A 20,293-nucleotide genomic window follows, 5' to 3' on the forward strand; every position below is an offset into this window, starting at 1 on the left:
GAGCACAGGTATATTCATAGGGCCATCCAGATAGTGGGAGTCTCCTAGTATGTGAGGCTGAGTTTCTTTTCCTATAAAATTAGGGACAGGAAGGATACCTGCTTAGCCCAATGTCTGACATGCTGTGACCCAGTAGTCACATTAATAAATGTAAAACAACATTCCATAAGCCAAGACCATGCCTGGCTGGCATCTGAGTGTGATACCTCTTGACATTAATGTTAACTTGAGTAGGTACAAGCCCCAGTTATTCCATCAAATACCTCCAGTGAAGTTCTTTTGTAGATTTAAATAATGTCCATTATCAGCTGACTTTAAGTAAGGGGGAGTATCCTAAGTAATCTGGGTGGGCCTCATGTAATCAGTTGAAAAGCCTTAAAATCAGTGAGCTTTCCCTGTAGAAGGTAAATTTCTGCCTGTGCACAACTCTTAGTAAGAGTTCCAGACTGCACTTACTAATTTCAGACCTGTCTAGCCAGTCCCCAAATCACTCAAATCAACTTCTTGCAACAAATCTCTTATTAGGTATATCCTACTGGTGCTGTTTCTCTGGTTGAACCCTGAATAATACATTGAGGTATAGTGTGTGTGGGGGGGGGTATGCTGGGGGAGGGAGGGACTGGGCCCATAATCTTCATGTTATTCATCCCTTTTTAAGCCCCAGGAAAAATTGTGCCTTTGGGGGGGTCCAGTAGTTGGAAGATATAACAAAACCATGATTGTTTATTGTCAGGGCTGGGCATAGGGCTTTGAGGTAGATAGGGGGCCAGGGCCCCTTCTACCACCCCTATCCCCAGGCCTCAGCCTCACAAATGTAACCTGCTAGTTTCCAGGGCTTTCTTTATAGTCAGCTCATCCCAAGGGAGACAAGGCTCATCCTCTTTCTCCAGTAATAGATGTAGGATTGGGAATGAGGGCTATGAACCATGCTGTATCCCTGAGAGCCAGCTGGTGAGGAGGAGGCTTCTCCCACAGCGACCAGCTTGCCTGCATGTCTCTGTACCATGCCTCCCCCACCTCCATCCCACAAGTCCATGTGTCATGCACAAACCTACACCTCTTGCCCTCCCATCTTACTTGTAATAGTTACTCACATTCATCAATTACATTTTATGTTGGAGCACAATGCCACACTCTTCACTCATCTCATTTAGTCTCACTACAACCTGTGGGATGGGAATTGTTACTGTCAGCATCCCATTTTACAGATGAGGAAGCTGAAGCATCAAACTATTCCTTTAGCCTTCCACCTCTTTTACCTGCCCCTGGTAGAACCTTCCAGGTGGTCTGAGAACATCTGTGGCAGAGAAATAGCAGCTCTGGTGTGAAGCTCTTGTTAAGCTGAAGGGTTTCATCGCTTCTCAAGCCCTCTGTTTGCTCTTCACCTCATACAATGACAGTGAAGAATGAGAAGATGGCTAGTCTAAGAGTGCTTGGGGTTTTATAGGTACCTGGCTTCCCTTCCTTCCTTCTCCCAGAAAACTGGGGAGACTGATGAAAAGTCATCTGGTGAGAAAACTGTAGGCTCGAGTCAGCCTGAGTTTGAGATCTGCTGCTGCTGCCTGAAAGTATGGAACCTTCAGCAAATTCTAGAATTTATCTAGGCATTGGTTTACTCACCTGCAAGATAGGCAAATGAGGGCCTATGGACACAGTGAAAAAGCATGTATTTGCATTCATCTCTTCACCTTTATTAGGGGGTTGATGACAGTGAAGACCTTAAGCTACAAATACAAGAGATTACCATTGTTACTGCTGAATGATCATGCCTCACCATCTCCACCCTGCCCCCAAACAAACAAAAAACTTGCTCTTCCCTAAGTACAGCATTTGGTGGTGGTAGGGGGGTACTCCTTTCTAAGCCTGACCCTGAAGATGTAAGCCTCTGTAAATATTCCTAAGGCAACTCTCTTGCTTTGGTTTAGTCCTAGGTCTGCCCCACCACCCTCATCTATCTGAATCAGTATCTCTCCTCTACCCCAAGTCACTCAATATCAGGAGCCTGAATATCAGCCTGAATATCCTTGCCCTCACCCTTATTCATTCCTTCAGCAAATCCTGTCAGCTCCCAAATATACCTATGTCACTCCATCTCACAGTTAAATCACCACCCAAAATCCCTCCTAAACAAACTGCTCTCCCAAACTGCTCCACACAACAGACCTTCAGGGTGAGATTTTTTTTAACACAATGCAAACAAGATCCTGTCACCTGCTGCTCAAAATCCTCCCACAGGGCTTTCCAGTGCTAGGAAAATGAAGGCCAAAGTTCTAACCTCCAAGGTCTTATGAGGCTTGGTTTCTGCTGCCCTGCCCTCTCAACCTTCAGCTCTCTCCTGGTTTTTGCTTGGCCTCCCCATCTACCTTTCCATTCTGGATATTCTACATGCTTTCTCTGTACATGCTGTTTCTTCTGCCAGTCTTCTCCCCAACTCATCCCCATCCTACTGCCTTCCACAGAGCTTTTGGACCCTCCTGCCCAAGCTGCTTCCAGTAGCTTGTTAGATGTTCCTGGAGTTTGACACTTTCCCTTTTGAACATTATGCTCAGTCTACACCATAGCATGCATTCGGGTGACTATGGGATTACCCTCACTCTAAAACATATACAACATACACAATTGTGTGCTTCACTAGAAGCTGGGCGGGTTTTGTTCACTATGGTATCCCCAATATCCCTACACAGGAAATACTGAATCACCACTTGTGGGATGAGTCATGGATAAGGGAGAGAAGCTAGGCATCTGCCTGATTATGGGCAGGGGGCCACAAATCCTGATTTGCTTGGGGAGACCCAGTGTTCTTTTGTTATCCATGAAAAATAATAATGGTGCCCTTGTTCACTCTAAAGTATTCCAATATGGTGACAAGTTACTGAATCAGCCCGGTTATTAGAAAGGGAAGGGTTCTACTTTTTTTTTTTTTTTTGAGCCCCACAGTCATTCAACTTTTCCCCCAAAAGACCAGAGCTTCTTGCTCCTGAGATATTTTCTTCTTTTAATATTCTTCCTGTATTGCTCCCAACCCTCAGAAATACATAAGAATTCTGTTTGCCCATTTCACTTCAGAAGTGTCCTCCTGGAGTGTTGCCATGGTGATTGGATGATGTCACTGTCCTGGAAATGGTTGCCTAGGAAATGACTGATGTCACTTCTAGAAGATGATTCCCATGGTAACCATCTGGGTAGGATGTGGAGTAGCTAGGAAAGTGAAGAGTATGGAGGGCAGATGCAGAAGGAACAAATGTGAAGAGTGGAAGGAAAAGGGGAAGAGAGAAGTACAGGGGAAAAGACCAAGAACAGGATTCAGACCACCCCCAGAGCAGTTGAAAATAATACAGAATCTCAGAAATGAAAGTTCCCAGAGACCACCAAAAGCAACAATCTCATTTTTTTTACAGATACATCCAAGAGGCGAGGACTTGCTCTAGATCACACTACTAATTTGCAAGTGTAAAGAGAAAAGACTGCAGTTGTTTTGTAGGGCTCATCAGTAGATTTGGGTGGAGAAATGAAGGATTCTTGTTGTTCTTTTTAAAAAATTCTGACCTCAAATTAGTCAAATTATGAATAATTGACTGAATAAGAAATTCTTATTGTGCATTGTAAGTTAGGCCTGGAGAGGAACTTAAGTGACAATTTTACTCTTTGCTTTTCATTTTTTTATTCCTCACTAGAGTGTTAACCCTAGGAGAACAAGACTCCGGTCTGTGTCAATTCACCAAGTATCTCCAGCCCCCCACCCAACATGTACCATGTAGTAGCAGCTCAATGGGATTATTGAATAAACAAAGAAGTGATAAATGCCATTGTGTGGTACAGACCCATAGAACCAGTTCAGGGTCACACAGAAACTGACAGGTGGGATTTCATAGATTGAATTTGGATAGAGCAAGAGAAGAAACCCCTTCCAGAAGGAGAGTAAGAACTTGAGCAAAACACAAGAGCAGTTTGAACAAGTTGGATGCAGCTGGAGATAGATTTCAACTAGCGGTACTTCAGTCCATATCAAGCTACAACTGTTAGTGTATTACTACAAGTAATGCACTTTCTGAAGTGAAGGAGCTCCAAGTCTTAGGAGAAAGAAAGGCATTAAGGTCCCCATTAAGGTCCAGGGTATGCCTGGGAGTAGGAGTAGTACAATAAAAAAGACCCATCCAGCTGGAGCCAATGTAAAGGAGAAAGTAATCTCTCCCCTTTGAACTGCTATGTGACTTTGGTCAGGCTTTGCATTATTCTTCTAAACTGCTATCCAGATCTGCAAGCGACGTTATCAAAAAAACAAGAATCCTAAGCCAGGCATGGTGGTGGTACATTCCTATAATCCCAGCTACTCAGGAGGCTCAGGATTACAAACCTCAGCAATTTAGTGAGACCCTGCCTCAATTTTTTTTTTTTTAAAGGTGGGCAAGTTGGTCACCAGGCACGGTGGTACACACCTGTAATCCCAGCAGCTCAGGAGGCTGAGACAGGAGGTTCATGAATTCAAAGCCAGCCTCGGCAATAGTGACACTAAACAACTCAGTGAGACTCTATCTCTAAATAAAATACAAAATAGGCCTGAGGATGTGGCTCAGTGGTTGAGTGTCTCTTGCTCAATCCCTGGCACCCACCCCACCAAAAAAGTGGGGATGTTGGAGATGTAGTTCAGAGGTAGAGCCCCTGGATTCAATCTTCAGTTCCATTAATAAAATAATAATAAAGGACTTTTAAGTCCTGCACAAAAATATATTCTTCCATTTCCTGTTTGACCTCAGGAAAGTCACTTTTTCTGAGCCTTGTAATTGGAGCTACAACCCAGATCACAAGAGTATTAGTTTGTAATTTAAACATGTATGTAAAGCCTCATTCAGCAAGGTGATCAGCCCACAGAGGACAGAAAATGTTATTTACTCTTCCCTTTCTGATATAGTTTCTGTACTCCAGAATGACAACGAGTTGTGCTTTGGGAAATGACTTTGACAATAGATTCCTTCAACCTTTAGCTCATCCAACCTTGCTAGGTGCCATAAGGCTTATATTCCAGTGGAGGTGATAACATGCTGAAAAACTTAGAATAATAACAAAGACTGACCCCAAGTCACCTAGCAGTTCAAAGGAAAGAGGAAGCTTCCAGCCAGATCAGAGGATTGTAAATGAAAGTATTTCATTAGGTCTTGAAGGAAGAATTCCAAGGCTAATTTTTTCCAAGATGGGTTCAAAATAACCATGGCATAGTTGAAATAGTCTTGAAGTAGGACATCCCATCTTTTTTTTTTTTTTTTTTTTAATTGCTCAGGCTGGCCTTGAACTCCCGAGCTCAAGTAATTCTCCTGTTTTACAGTTATACATCAGCGTACCTAGCATAACAGCCCATTTTGAGCTCAGCTTTACCTTTTAATAGCCATGTACCATAAGCCGCATCTGGTATGTGGTTTCCTGTTAAAAAATATTAACATTCCTATCTCCCAGGGTCATTGTACAGATTCAGAGACCATAAAAGTAAGTACTCAGAACATAGTTTGCAATGGTGGTTTTCATCAGCTAACCTATTGGGCTATATAATAGAAGATGATTTAAGTCCCACTACTGGGGTATATAACAGAAGATGAGTTAAGTCCCACTATAGTACTGATGCTTGAAATCCTAAGTGTTGGAGCTTGCCTGATAGTTGGGATTCCTAACTGAGGAATCAGTTCAAACTCTATAGGACATAAATACTCTAAGGGTGGATTGCAAGTAATGCATGGAGAGCCTAACAAGTTGAAAACAGCCTACTTTATCATAGAGCCAAAAGGACTTGGGAGGGGCTAGGGTTGTAGCTCAATGGTAGAGCACTCGTCTCACATTGTGAGGCACTGGGTTTAATCCTCAGCACCGTATAAAAATAAAATAAAATAAAGGTATTGTATCCATCTACAACTAAATTTTTTTTTAAAGGACTTGGGCCTCCCCATCTCAAGTAATGTGACTAAGTGATTTATTTGACAAAAGTTCCATAACTAAGAATGCTATTCATTCCCCAAACTCAAGGAAATGGATATTTGAGCAAGGCTTGAGGAGCTACTGGAAACATGAAGTCATCAATTTAAAAATTTAAAGTACAACTTTGTTTCTAAGTGAAAATATTAAAAGGCTAATAAGTAAGCTGCCACATAGCTTAAGTGATGAATGCCCGTCGAACATGCCCAAGGCCCTGGGTTCCCCATATAGCACCAGAAAAACAAAAAAACAAAGCATTGAAATAATCCTCAGAATGAACATCACATCCTTTTTTTCCCCTAGTCTTAACCCAAAGGGCATAGCACAGTAAAAAGCATGCAAGGATTTAGGGTATCTGAATGCTATTCTAGGTTGTCCCTAATTTTGCTGTGACCTAGAAAAACTATTTTATTTCTTTAGACATTAGTTTACCCTGACCTCTTTATCATGCAGTAGAAAAGCCTTCCAGGTTTAGGCCACATGCAATTTATATTGCTTCCTCCTAAATTCTCTCAAGAACTCCATTTGTCACCACTGATGGGGCTACACTTTAATTATGCATATTCCTACTTCTCTATACCCAATTTTCAGAGTAGTTGGAGTTGAAACATAATCCAAAACTGACTCAGAAGTAGCATGGCTTGCCAAGGCTACCCAAAGCCTTGAGGTCATGGCTGTACAGGGACTCTTAGGCTCATTTACAAACATCAATTATTGGTTAGAGTGGATCACAGAGGCTAATAGCTGGGTTCACAGAAGACTATTTAAAAAACTCACAACCCTTAAATGTGTGCTACAAAATATGTAATGGAATCAATTAGATGGCAGGAAAGCCTGGATACTGTACTGCTGATACTTCAATGCTCTGAGAGCCTCAAAATGATGACTGGTTAAAGAGCTCCTTGGGAGAGGGAAAAAAATCAAGACCACACACAGAGATAATATCCCCAAAGCAGCATTTATTTACCCTTTGAATTTCAAAACATTTATTTTATAAGTCTGGCATTTCATAATCACCTGTCTTGATTGACATGGGGCTGACACACATGGTGCTGTCAAGATACACAAGGACAACTGCCAAAGAGTTACAAAAAATAAATCCATGATTCTTAAACAATTGCAACCAAAAAAAAAAAAAGGAAAGTTACACATATCAAAACTTTAGATGCATTGCGTTTAAAAGGTTTGTGTACATCATAATTTAAAGAGGCAAAACAAGGTGCTACTGAAACCTCACATCAAAGTTTATTATAAAGCTGATGGAAAGGAGCAAGTTGTCTCTCTGTATCAGCTTTCCCTAACAGTTTTCCATTAGCTGAAGAAAGAGGTGAAAGGGCTGAATTCATTTTTGCATGCACAAGATTGTACTGCTTAACAAAACACTATCAGCTTGTTTTAAATATCAACCATAGCCTGTGTTGGCTAATTCTCCTCTCTAAACTCCCTAATTACTTTTGCCTAGATTTGCCATAGATTAATAGGCATAGTTAAATGCCTCATTCAGAACACACTTCTTTGCACAATTCAAAAAGGGAGCTCCTGTAGGCTCAAAGCAACCATCAGTCCAGCAATGCCCATGATGATTTATCTGAAACTGCTTCCCAAGAGACAGGAGAGCAGATCTGAGTAGCTGTGCTGCCAATACAGATAGGTTTAGCACTAGATATTTAGTGACTGTGGCAAGGAAGAATTGGTGATGATGGGAATGGTGGGTGAAGGAAGGGCCAGGGATCTGAAGGATCTTCAGTTGCCTTCTCCTGCTTCTTCATCCTGCTGGTCGCTTGTCCAGAGGGTGAGGTTGTCTCGAAGCAACTGCATGATGAGTGTGGAGTCCTTATAGGAATCCTCATTTAATGTGTCCAGCTCAGCTATGGCATCATCGAAGGCTTGTTTAGCTAAGAGGCAGGCCTGCTCAGGTGCATTCTGGATCTCGTAGTAGAACACAGAGAAGTTGAGGGCCAGGCCCAGCCGAATGGGATGTGTTGGCTGCATGTGCTCTTTGCTGATTTCAAAGGCCTCCTTGTAGGCTGCCTCGGAAGCTTCTACCACACTGTTTTTCTTCTCCCCAGAAGCCACTTCTGCCAAGTAGCGGTAGTAATCACCTTTCATTTTCAGGTAAAACACCTTGCTCTCATACTGGAAATCATTGCAGTTCTTGATGAGGAACTTGTCAAGCAGAGCCAAGACATCATTGCACACTGTCTCCAGCTCCTTCTCAATCTTCTCCCGGTAAGCTTTAACTTTCTCCAATTTCTTTTCATTTCCATCAGACATGGTTTTCTGCTCAATGCTGCTAATGACCCTCCAAGAAGATCGCCGGGCACCAACCACATTCTTATAGGCCACTGAGAGGAGATTTCGATCTTCATTAGAGAGAGGTTCATTCAGCTCTGTCACCTGTAAAACCCCAAAGAGAAACATTTGAGAGCTAAACCCAAAAATCTTGGAAAATTCTTTCTCCAACATAATTAACAATCCTTCTCAAGAAAGGACTTATGGACAAGCCAACTCTGGAGAAAAAAACATTCATGGGCAAAATCAATATACATCCTATCCAAAGGAAGACTATAGTACAAAAGTTAAATACTTGGAAACTCAAAATAGGAATAGAGAAGTCATCAAGTCTTGAATGTAAGATGTTGCTTTCATCTTGGAAGGAATGGTGACAAGGATGATTACGGAAAGGGATAATCATGAGGAAGAAAACACTGAGACTTTATCCTGTTTGATTATTTTCCTACAGATTCTCCCAGCCCTCCCTCAAGTCAAAATAAATGATGCATTAGTGATAGTAAATGTCCCCATCTCTGCTCAAGGGAAACAAAGCTACATAGCTGCCCTATTTACTCTGACCTGATAGGAGCCCAGGCCTAACTGGCCCTAGAAGCACTAATTATTTTAAATGGAAAAGTTAAAGTTCACCAGTTGTTAATTTCCCTTAGTTCTCTATGATGCCAACTCCAGGTGAATCAGCTATATAGTTAGTAAGACTGTTGTGGGTTGAATCGTGTCCCCAGTAAGATATGTTAAGGTCCTACCTTCTGGTATGGAAAATGTGACCTTATTTGAAAATAAGGTCTATGCAAATATAATTAGTTAAGATGAAGTCACATAGGAGTAGGATATGTCCAAGATCCAGTAACTGGTGTTCTCACAAGGAGAGTGAGATTTTAAAGAGACAGACATACAGAGAACAATGTAACAACAGAGGCAGAGATTGGAATGATGTTGCCTCTATAAAGCCAAGAACCTTAGGGCTGCCAAAAACCACCAAAAGCTAGTAGAGAGGCAAGGAAGAGTTCTTCCCTAGGAAGGCAGCCCCATCAAATCCCCAATTTCAGACTTTTAGCCTCCAGAACTATAAGAAAATACATATAAGAAAAACTATAGAAAATCTATAGTTTTAAGATACTCAGTTGGTGGTACTTTGTTCAGCAGCCCCAGGAAACTAACACAGGTCTTTAAAATAAAAAAAACCCAGGTCTGGGGCCAGCAAAGTAGCTAACTTGCTAAAGTAATCTAGGCCCTCAAAAGAGCCTGTAACCCTTTCACAAAATATCTCCTTAACATTGGTAAAGGTCTTTTATTTTTTTAATTATTTTTTTCAGTTGTCAATGGATCTTTATTTATATATATACATGGTGCTGAGAATCGGACCCTGTGCTTCACACTTGCCAGGCAAGTGCTCTACCACTGAGCTACAACCCCAACCCCAATATCTTTTATTTTAAAAGGAAAAAAGGGAAGAAAGCAAAACACTTGGGAAACCATAAAATAAAGAAAGGTATTACTTAAACTGAACTTTAATGAGGGAACCGCCACCAAAGCAAATTCTAATGGACATTCAAGAATGAGCAGCAGAGAATCAGAAACAATGATAGTTTATTTGGGGAAAAAGTGATCCAAGAACATAAGCAACAAATGTAATTATTACATTTAAAAATCAGAGAAGTTGTACCTAGTTCTTACAAGTTCAATCAAGCAGCTACCTGAGTCTCTCTGCCCCAAACCCCAGACAAAATAAAAACACCAGCTCCCCATTCTAATTTCCCCATTTCCCTATCTCTAGGACATCTACATTTCAGTACAAATCCTCAACCCAGGAATATGTGCACCCTCCTTTGCCTACTCTAATCAAACCAAACCCACACTTCATTCTTCAGTGTGTCTTCAGTTCAGTCATTTCCCATGGGGCTGCCCCAACTCCAGTCAAGTGGGGTTCCTCATTCCTCCTCACAAGTTCTTTAGTAGCCTTCATACCTCTGAAACCTGCGATAGTCCAGGACAATCTTTTCCTTTTTACTAATCCAAAATTCATGCTCCCTTCAAATTCAGTTGAAGACCAGTGATACTCCCCACCCCAGTTTTCTCCTCTAGTAAGCCTTTAAACATTCACTTTTGCATTTGTTAGTAGAAAGACAAAGAGACTTTGTAAATATTTCTAAGTCTTTTAAGGAAGCAACCCTTCTAAATCAAAATTCCATCTCATTTTGACAAACACAGAATGCTTGAGTCCTATAGGCAAGAGTCAATAAAATAAAATATAAAGAACAGAATTTGAAGAGCTCCTTAGATTCTGTAGTAACAAAATCCAGGTAAGGCCACTAGACATTAAAATGCAAATAATATCCAAGAGTCCCAATATATTTCATCCTGTGACTAATGAAGTTGTTTCTCCTAGACTGCTCTAAAGATTCACCAAGGTAATTTCCCAGAGTATATCAAGATAGAGTGCATATCTGAAATACATATATTATACAATGTAATTATTAATTACTGAAACCTAAGACATCTGGGCTAGTCTAGCTAGTTGCATGTGACCTCAAACACAATCTTTCTAGGCATCAAAAGTAAAATAAGGTGGATTAGAACAAATGATCTCCAAGGTCCATTTCAGCTTCACCATTTTTCCTAATAAGCACCAATAAAAGGTGTGGTAAGGCAAGAGGTTGACCATATTAATATAAGTGAAGTTTAGATATAATCTATAAGTTTTAGGAATTCATGCAAAAAAATATCCCTTTTCCATTGTGGATAAATTGCTAAAAAATAAGTATTGGGTAATATTTATGATACCTTCACAAGAAAATAATTTACTAGGAGCATCAGTGTTTATGTAACAATCATCTGGTTGCCAGCCAGTCTCAATGAATCACAATCTGCATCAGCTGAGCGTGACTAACATAACTAAGTAGCACTGTTCTTAGAACCCCAGCCAGATCTAACTAGGAATTAACTGGATATGTTTAAATATATTATTTTTTAATACTGCTAGGTCAAAACTCAGCTAGTAAAAAGAAAATTAATTTATCACTTGATCAGTTACTAAAAAAACCCCTGAATTTCCCCAGATTGGAAATGAGACCCAAAACAGATTTGCAACTAAGCTTGACTGACAATACATACTTCAAATAACCTCCACTGATGTTAGTTAGCACTAGTTGCCAACACTTCAAATACCAAAATATAGCAGCCAGAACAAAAGTTCGGTCCTAGGGGCTGGAGATATAGTTCAGTGGTAGAGCATTTACCTAGCATGTTGAGGGTCCTGGCATCATCCCTGCTCTCTCCCCACAAAAAAAGCTCAAGGAGAAGCAGATACTTTACATACTAAATCAGCTGAATGATCATCTGCAGAACCTATGGAGATGAGATTTTGCATCTCTGCAATCACAGGCTTCCAAATATTTTCTAATTAGGAATACAAAGCAAAGACAAAACAAAGAATTTAGGTAGAAGAGATTTAAGAACATGGCTTTCAATCTTCTTTCCCCTCCAATACCAGTGTAATACTCATTTCCACCACTTAATCAGCTGCCCTCAGAGCAGCCTCCTTGGCCACTAAGTCTTCATGTAGTTCCCAGGCACCTAAGAGGTTGTCCCACTTCTGCTCGGAATCTCTGCTTTCTTGTACAACTCCCCAATTTATTTTGTCCTATTTACATCCTTACTGAAAACTTTAAATTGACTAAGCCTTCCCATTTTATAAAGATCCCCCTTTCTATTTAAGGACTACCAGCCATTTTCCTGATGTCTTTACCACAGCCTTTGGCTATACTAACTCTCAACCCTGGGGAACTTTTACCCAGCTTCTCTGTGCTGCGACTACACAGCATTACTGAAAGTCACAAATAACCCAGCCTGCTGCTAATTCATTTATCTTCCCATGACACCATTCGCTTACTCAAACATCCCCAGGGGCCTCCTCCAGCAACTCATAAGGCAATAAACTATGTGTTTTTGAGTAAAAATAGATCCATGCCAAAAATAGAACAGTGACTATTTAGGAAAATTTTAAGCTATTAATCTGGGAAACATTCAACATCAAAAGTAATACTTACCAAACAAAAATGCCACCCAGACTGCAAGGCCATACTTCCAGTTAGGGGTAATTTTACTTGTTCTGAACACCTTTCCCATCCTTCACAGCTACACCTGCCTACACACACACATTATTGTCCCATCATTTATAGTTATCTTGCCCACATTATTGACCAGCTCCATTTTGATGTTGAGTTTATAACAGAAGAAAACAATTCTCCTGGGCAATTAAGTTAACAAAATCATATAATGAAATCTTTAAGCTTCTTTGACAGAACACTATGTATTTAAAAAAAAAAAAAAAAAAAAAAGCAAGCCAGAAAGATGGCTTTTTTTTGGGGGGGGGGGTCTTTCCCAAGTTAATTCCCAGGAAGTGAGGCTCCCACTTGGATCCAAAGTAGCAGACTACTCCCTACAGGCCACTGTACAAAAACATCATCAGCCAAGGCCAGGCTGAGCCCAGTATTCTCACTAGAGTAAGGCTGCAAGTTCTGTTAGGCTACAAGATAGGCTAAATTTCAAGCTCAGATAATCAACTTCCACTCTAAGCTAATGTTATAAAATATTTACCCTCATTATCATTGAGACGGTCTCTGCCTTGCTTTTGACATTATCAAACATTTTCACAGGGATCTATAGGGGTTAAAGGCAACCCCTTTTGAAATGCATTACTGAATGCTGCCATCCCTGGAGGCACCAGGATAGGCAGCTTCAGAAGTTGTGCCAGGTTCTGACTGCAGGAAGTGTCAACACCAAGGAAATGCCACTGTAGCAAGGAGTAGAAGAAGCACCAAAATGCTGGAGTGGAAGACCAGTTGCCTCTACCTGGACACTAGGGAGAATTTTACCTGCAATCAAGAAAATGTTATTTAGGGACCTTATAGGCTTACAAAATACTATTAAAAAAAAAAAAAAGAAGATGGAGAAACAACTAGTGCCAAGTATATGAAACAATTTCTTGAAGTACAAGCTAATACAGTCCTATACTCATTTCATAGCAGGAACTCAAATCCAACTAACATTTGACTTATTAAACTAAAAAAATACTCCTGACCTTCAGAAGAATAAGCCAAATCTAGATCTGAGTTTTCCCTCTTATGCTTCTCTGGTATAGCTAAGACCCTTATATGACAGATTGTTTATAATTAAATTGGGTTAAAATTTCCTATATCGAATAAATAAAATTGTTTCAAAAGCCCACTTGTATAAAGTAACTGGAATGTGTTTGTGGATGATGAAAAACGTTAATATACCTGAATATATACAGGAAACATTATCCCTTAGCCTCCTGTGGTAGTATCATACAGTGGTTACCATCAGAGCTATGAATTCCAAGTTCAAATCATGGTTTGACAACTTAAGTTTGTGAGAAAATCAAACTGAGTGTTATTTGCACAATGGAGTCAATATCTATCCATAATTGTTCAAAAAATTAAATCAGAATTTGCACATGAAATAACAGCTACCTAATAAACAAAATGATAAATTCCGGGGCTGGGGATGTGGCTCAAGCGGTAGCGCACTCGCCTGCCATGCATGCGGCCCAGGTTCGATCCTCAGCACCACAAACAAAGATGTTGTGTCCACCGAAAACTAAAAAATAAATATTAAAAAAAATTCTCTCTCTCTCTGTCTTTAAAAAAAAAAAACACTAAACATAAAGAAAAAAAGATTGAGAAGTTGAACTTCATTAAAATTAAAAACTTAAAAAAAATAAATAAATAAATTCCATAAAATTGCTAAATGTAATACAGAAAACATTGGGTATACTTCCACCCAAAACTATGTAACATTACAGAGGCTATCACTAATATAAAATCCCAAAGATAAGGAAAACACATTTTTTGTTTCTTCAAGGAAATGAGTAGTGGAGGTCTTGGCTATTTGGAAGTTCTTCTGAGGATAATTCAGGAACCCAAACCCAGATGGTCATCATTTCCACTTCAGGAAAACAAAGCCCAGTGTGTTTGCCACTTAAAGTGCCTTTTAATTCTAACTATTCAAAAATCATCCAAGGCTTTCTTCCTTTTTCAGCTCTATACATGACAAGAGAAAATTACGTTTCAAGTGACCAGATGATAGGAAACAGAGCTCCCCTGGTTTTTATATATTTTAACAATAATGGCTTTAAGCTTTCATACCACAATTTTGGTATACCTCAAAATTACCCTTAATATCTGCAACATGGATTATGTCTTACCCAGGGCCACTCAGTGGGGCTCTCCTTTTACACACCACCTGCTTATTTCCCTACTTCCCACAATCTCACAGCTGTTGGAATAAGAGCCTTTTGCCACTGGTTGGGCCAAGTGCTTCTCCCTGTCAGACTCTTGTTTCCCTAGCTGCGGATATGTTTCCTGCACTAAAGATTTCTGTAGATATTCTTCAAATCCTTTGAACACATTTCTTCCTGTCCTCAATCAACACTATGATCACATCAGTATTAAAACATGCCACATCATTTTTACGTTTTATAACTTCATGCTTACTAATTACGTTTCAAAAGAAAAATAGATGAATTAGAGCATTAAGAGGTATGACTGGATTGTGGCCACCAATGCATACTCCCTGGAAATCTATCTGGTTACTTTCCCTTTTCTTAAATCACTTATTCTTAAATGTTAACATTTTAATCCCATTTATACTTCATAGTTCTCATAACACACAGTATTTCAGATATTTTACATAAGTTATAAATTGTATAAAATCAGTCAATGCCTGATCTAGGAAGGATTTGGTTTTTAAAATCTTTCACAATGTTTCTTCCCACTATTACTCTCTATATATGTTACTAGGTATGAGATAAGGCAAGCTTGGAGATACTCCTTTATTAACTTCTCTTTAACATTTCTTGCCTCTTCAAATTATGGGATAAGGCAGGGAATTTTAGATCTCAATGATTTGAGGCAGCATCATAGCTTCCAATATGCGTGATTTTTTTTAAAAAATATTTTTTAGATGTTGATGGACCTTTATTTTATTCATTTATTTATATGTGGTGCTGAAAATCAAACCCAGGGCCTCGCACATGCTAGGCAAGTGCTCTTACCAATGAGCCACAACTCCCAGCCCTGATTTTTCTTTTTTTTAATGCATTATTTTCATAGTTTTTTGTAAATTTACTTTATTTTTATGTGGTGCTGAGGATCAAACCCAGGGCCTAGCAAGAGCTAGGTAAGCGCTCTACCGCTGAGCCACAACCCAGCACTTATTATAATTTTTATGTGGTGCTGAGAATCAAACCCAGTGCTTCACATGCTAGGCAAGCATTCTACCACTGAGCCAAAACCCCAGCCCTGCATGATTTTTCTCAAAGCTTACCAACACTGTCCTCCAGGTGATGCTGGTAGAATAGAGAACGTCAATCATTACATGTAGGCAATATTAAGTGACTATTTAAATTACAAAGGCAGCAGGAACAAGTTAGAAGATTCAGGGTAGAAAGTAATTTTTTAATAACACCAATATTCCTAGTTTGATGCTTCAGATGTCCTGAAACCAAGAGATAGAAGTTTCAAGGTCAGAGTAGTGCCTAGATCCATCCTCCCTAGTTTACTTACCTGCTTCCTCCACTGCCCTAAAAAAAGCCCACATAAATCCAGAAGGATCTAGCATTCACTCTTCCCAAAAGCTTTAGTTAAGGTTTGTATTAAAAACATAAGGACTTAGTGCTCTAATAACATTAAGAATTTAATCTACAAATGCCAATTTAACAGGCAAAATGTTAAGAAACCATTCTCCCTGATCAATTTAGATGGCAAAACATATTTAACATAAGAAACAGGCATATTGCCAAAAAAAAAAAAAAAATCTTATTTTAAAGGAGTTACCTTGAAGGAATAGTTTATTACAAATCTGATGACAGCTTGGACTGAGTTTTCAAAACTGCATGGCTTTTCTAACTTATCAATCATTTCAGATATGAATTATTAATTCCCAATACACTGAAGGGTTCATTAGTTTGCAAAATGCTACTTTAATACCTCAGAGAACATTTGTGGACAAAAATAGCAAGTTATGGAGAAGTATTTTTTAAGTCTGATTATGAAGACCAGAAAGGCAGTGTCGTCCCCCCGCCCCCCAATTAAATTTTGTTCTGGTAATATCCCTCCATTTTTTCCTTATTTCTCATCTCAAGTTTCTGATAGCTCCACAAAGTATTTTCTAGCCATTTTTTCTTAACCTTAATTCAACTTCAAATTCTATCCTTCTTTCTAAAACATCATTCCCCAAAGGGCTCCTCCTAACCCTGCAGCTTCAAGTTCCATTCCCAGGCTATGCATGGACCTCACCAATATGTTGAGAAGCTTCAGTTTACACATTCCAATTATAAGTTCTCAGTTACTGGGGAAAAGAGGCACACATAGTGTGACTTGCTGACGTGGAAAGAGGTAGATTTTTCCCAAAGAGAACTATTTTAGGACCCCTTCCAAGGAAATGCATTCATACACTCAGTCATTTAAGATTTACAAATTCATATTTTGATTTTTTCTTTAACAAGGTCCTTAAGAATTTAAAGTTCAAGCCTCTAACTTAGACTATCCCCTACTTCAGAGAAAAAAATTCCCATCCATCCACAAAGGCACACCACAGTGTTGAAATGAGGATCCCAATTTGTTAACAAATTGGCCTTGGTGTGTTGCTGGTTTCCAATCACACCTTGGTTAGATGTATAACAAGGACACCCTATGTAAGATAACCCAACTATTACCTGGATAATCCTAAATATTGGTCTCAACTATATTTCATCTGATATTATTATCAAAAGCCTTAAAATGAGATTTTCAAATGAGTCTAACATTTGGGGGTGTCTCTGGGTTGTAGTTTTTTCGTTTAGAAATCACTTCAAAAACCTAGCCAAAAGACAATGAGCTATAATCCAGTGCAGTCACTATCAAACTTAAAAGTCACCTAAAAATTGCCCCAAAGCTGGCCAAAATGCAGATGTCTCCCAGAATTTTTGAATTTTGCGGTTTAAGGTGGAGACCTGGGAGGCTAAATATTGGACCATATAGCAAGTTGGTGGCTACTGGTTTTAATTCTACCACTGAGTGACCTGGACACAGAAGTAATGTTCACTTCTAAGATAATATGAAGAGAGACAAGACCAGTGAGATGGTAACCAGAACCCAAAGTCTCAGAAAAGCAGGTGGTGTCTAATCCACTGTATGTGCTAGGGCGTGGCTGGTCACGACTCCTTCACAGGAAATCAAGCTGCAGAATCTACAAGGGTCTTGGGAATGCAAAGACATAAGCTTTCATTTCACCCAGAAGTAGTCACGTTTCAGTTTAATCTCCAGGCAGACGGTGCAACAGTGAACTTGGGGCTATAATGAGGCTACACACCCTCCGTCCCACAGCCCTCACCCACGCCTAGACTGCAGGAGCGGGGTCTTCAAACACAAAGCCAGACCCCAAGCATGAAAAGGTAGGGGAAGAGCAATTCGAGCAATCTAAACAAACTGATGGGAATTACACAGGTTTCAAGTCCTGGCAGAGAAAGTCAGGAGAGACAGCGCGCCACTCACTAGGTGATTCTTTTATTAGAAGTTGGTGAATGGTGGAAGGCTATAGAGTGGAAGGCTAGTGAGCCCCCAAGTCCTATAGAACAGTCTAGAAGCAGAATATGGCTCCCGCGTGTTTCCTCGGATAACCCTTCCCCCGCAACCCAGAGCACTGTTAGATGCAACGCCCCCCAGGCCGCTCATTCTGGCGGGGCTGCAAGGGCGACCCAGAACGCCTGCCCCCGCCCCCCGAGACCCCACCCTGGCCAAGGCCTCAGGAAATGGCGGGGAGCAAGGCGGGCGCGGGAAGCGCAAGCTGTGGGTGGCCGCGCCCAGCTGGGTCTCCCCGGGCCAGTCCAAAAGGGAGACGCTGCCCGCCGCCCCATCCCTGCCCCGTGCTAGGATGCCCTGGCCAACCGCCCGGGATCGCGGCGCGCTCACCGCCTTCATGGCGGAGGCCATGTCGTCGTAGCGCTCCGCCTGTTCGGCCAGCCGCGCCCGCTGCAGCAGCTGCTCCCGGTCCCCCATGTCGCTCTAGGCCCGGCCTCGCCTCGCGCCCCGCACCGCTCGATCGCCCGCCCGTCCGCTCCCCGGTCGCCGCGGAGGCCGCCGCCGCGCACGCGCACTGGTTCCCCGGCTTGCCAGAAGCTGCAGGCTGCAGGCAGCGCCGCCGCTCGCGCCCTCTCTCTGGCTCGCTCCGCGCGCAGTGGCTGGCGCCCCGGACGCCGCCAAGAGAGGAGAAGCGGCCGCCTGGTGGGGGGATGGGTGGACGGAACGACGCCTGCGCAGTGGGAGAGGCCGGGCCGAGCGGCGGGAGTGGGAGGAGGGAAGGGCGGGCCAGCCCTAACGGTCTATTTCAAGGTGACGTCACCTACTATAAATAGCTGCCGCCACCGCCCCGCTACAGACCTGCGCACGCGCCCTGAGAGTACTGCATTTTACCGCCGCAGAGGTGGAGGTGGGAGAGAGCCGAACCGGGGTGGAGACTGCAGAGCAATAGGAGGGACCGCGGTGATGGCGGCGGCACAGGCAGTGCATTGTCACAGCCCCACCCTGAGAAGTGCCCTTCACTCCACATTAGAGACCTGGCTTGAGAAGGGCCCCCAAACCAAATAAACGACGTGGAGAAGCTGAGAGGCAGCTTGCCCCAAAGGGCGGGTTGAGTCCTCCCCTGCTATCCTTACCGCCAGAGCCCAGTGAGGATGTTCTCAGGGCCACACCCTGTGATTGGGTCTGCCCTGGCAATGACAGCATCCGACAGGACCTTTGAGTACACACTCACACACACACACACACACACACAAACAAAAGCACCCCCCTGGTTGCCGAAGTGAGAAGTGCCCCTGGGCTACGGTTCCTTCTGTGAGGAGGAGGGATTGGGTGACCTGGTTGAGATGAAAAACATTCACAACACACCTACCAGGAGCAGGCCCAAAGCTGTTTAAGCCTCACAACCGACCCCGACTAAGCACAACAGCGATGATACAAAGCAAAGGAAAATGCTCAAGGTTATAAGGCTGAATTAAAACTCTGGGCTTCCTCTTGAGGCAAAGAAAAGTCAGTCTCTCTCTCTCTCTCTCTCTCTCTCTCTCTCTCTCTCTCTCTCTCGTTGTAGTTGGACATAATACCTTTATTTTATTTGTTTATTTTATATGATGCTGAGGATTGAACCCAGCACGTGCTAGGGGAGCCCTCTAACCTCCTGACAAACTAGGAAAATCCCAGTGATAAAGACAACACATCTGAAATACAGTATGCCAAAGACAGCACAAGAGACAGGGCCTTGGGCTTGCTGGGAATTTTATTGAGCAACTACTGCATGCTCATCACTGATTAAGTAAGATAACAGCTTCAGCTCCTGAGAAGCTGAGATCTAAATATAAAAGAGAAGGATACATGAGTCAGAAAATTATACTAGGGTGTGGGTTCAGCATGGACAGTTAGGATAGGGAAAAAAAATGTTGATGAAGATGAGAACACAGGCCTAACTGTGGGAAAGGAGGTTGGATAAAATGAGATTATGGAGTGTTTAAAATGCCGGCTGAAGAGTCAAAGCTTTGTCCTTAGGTAATTGAGAACCACTAAAACCATATTTCAGGCCAGGAAGTTTTCTCTGAAGAGTAAGATGCATTAGAAAGGAGAAGGGAAAAACTGAAGACTGCGTTTTTCCAGACCTCAGTTTTGCCATCTGGGAAACTGGACTTGAACTGTTGAAAGCATCATACTCTAGAAATCCACATCCTGGATGTCAGAGCCTGCAGGGCCCTTAGATTTACTTTTGTCAAACTACTTATCCTACATAAGGGAGAACTGAGCTCTGAAGAGAAGGATGACTGACCCTATTTGTGCAGTTGGTGATCAGAGCTAGGACCTCCATACCAGGTCTCTTGCTTCCCAGTCTTTCTTCTCCCTTCTGTGATGCTAAAATGGGGACCTTTCTACCTATGAAGCTGGATTTGAGTGAGGCCCTCACCCCAGCCTTCACTATGCTTTGAAGAGTCACCTTTGCT

The 20,293-nt window shown here is 41.7% G+C and overlaps 1 protein-coding gene across 1 annotated transcript; it reads right to left on the bottom strand.

Moving 5' to 3' along the window:
* Positions 1–6,897: 6,897 nt before the first annotated feature.
* Ywhah (tyrosine 3-monooxygenase/tryptophan 5-monooxygenase activation protein eta) lies at positions 6,898–18,541 on the bottom strand. The gene is made up of 2 exons (XM_026381291.2): positions 18,225–18,541; positions 6,898–8,355 (listed from the first exon to the last, which is right to left on the bottom strand). The coding sequence occupies exons 1-2, from the start codon at positions 18,309–18,311 to the stop codon at positions 7,702–7,704; spliced, it is 741 nt and encodes a 246-aa protein (XP_026237076.1). The 5' UTR covers positions 18,312–18,541; the 3' UTR covers positions 6,898–7,701.
* Positions 18,542–20,293: the final 1,752 nt, after the last annotated feature.

The sequence above is a fragment of the Urocitellus parryii genome, chromosome 3 (genome assembly GCF_045843805.1).
Source record: "Urocitellus parryii isolate mUroPar1 chromosome 3, mUroPar1.hap1, whole genome shotgun sequence".
Classification (NCBI taxonomy): domain Eukaryota; kingdom Metazoa; phylum Chordata; class Mammalia; order Rodentia; family Sciuridae; genus Urocitellus; species Urocitellus parryii.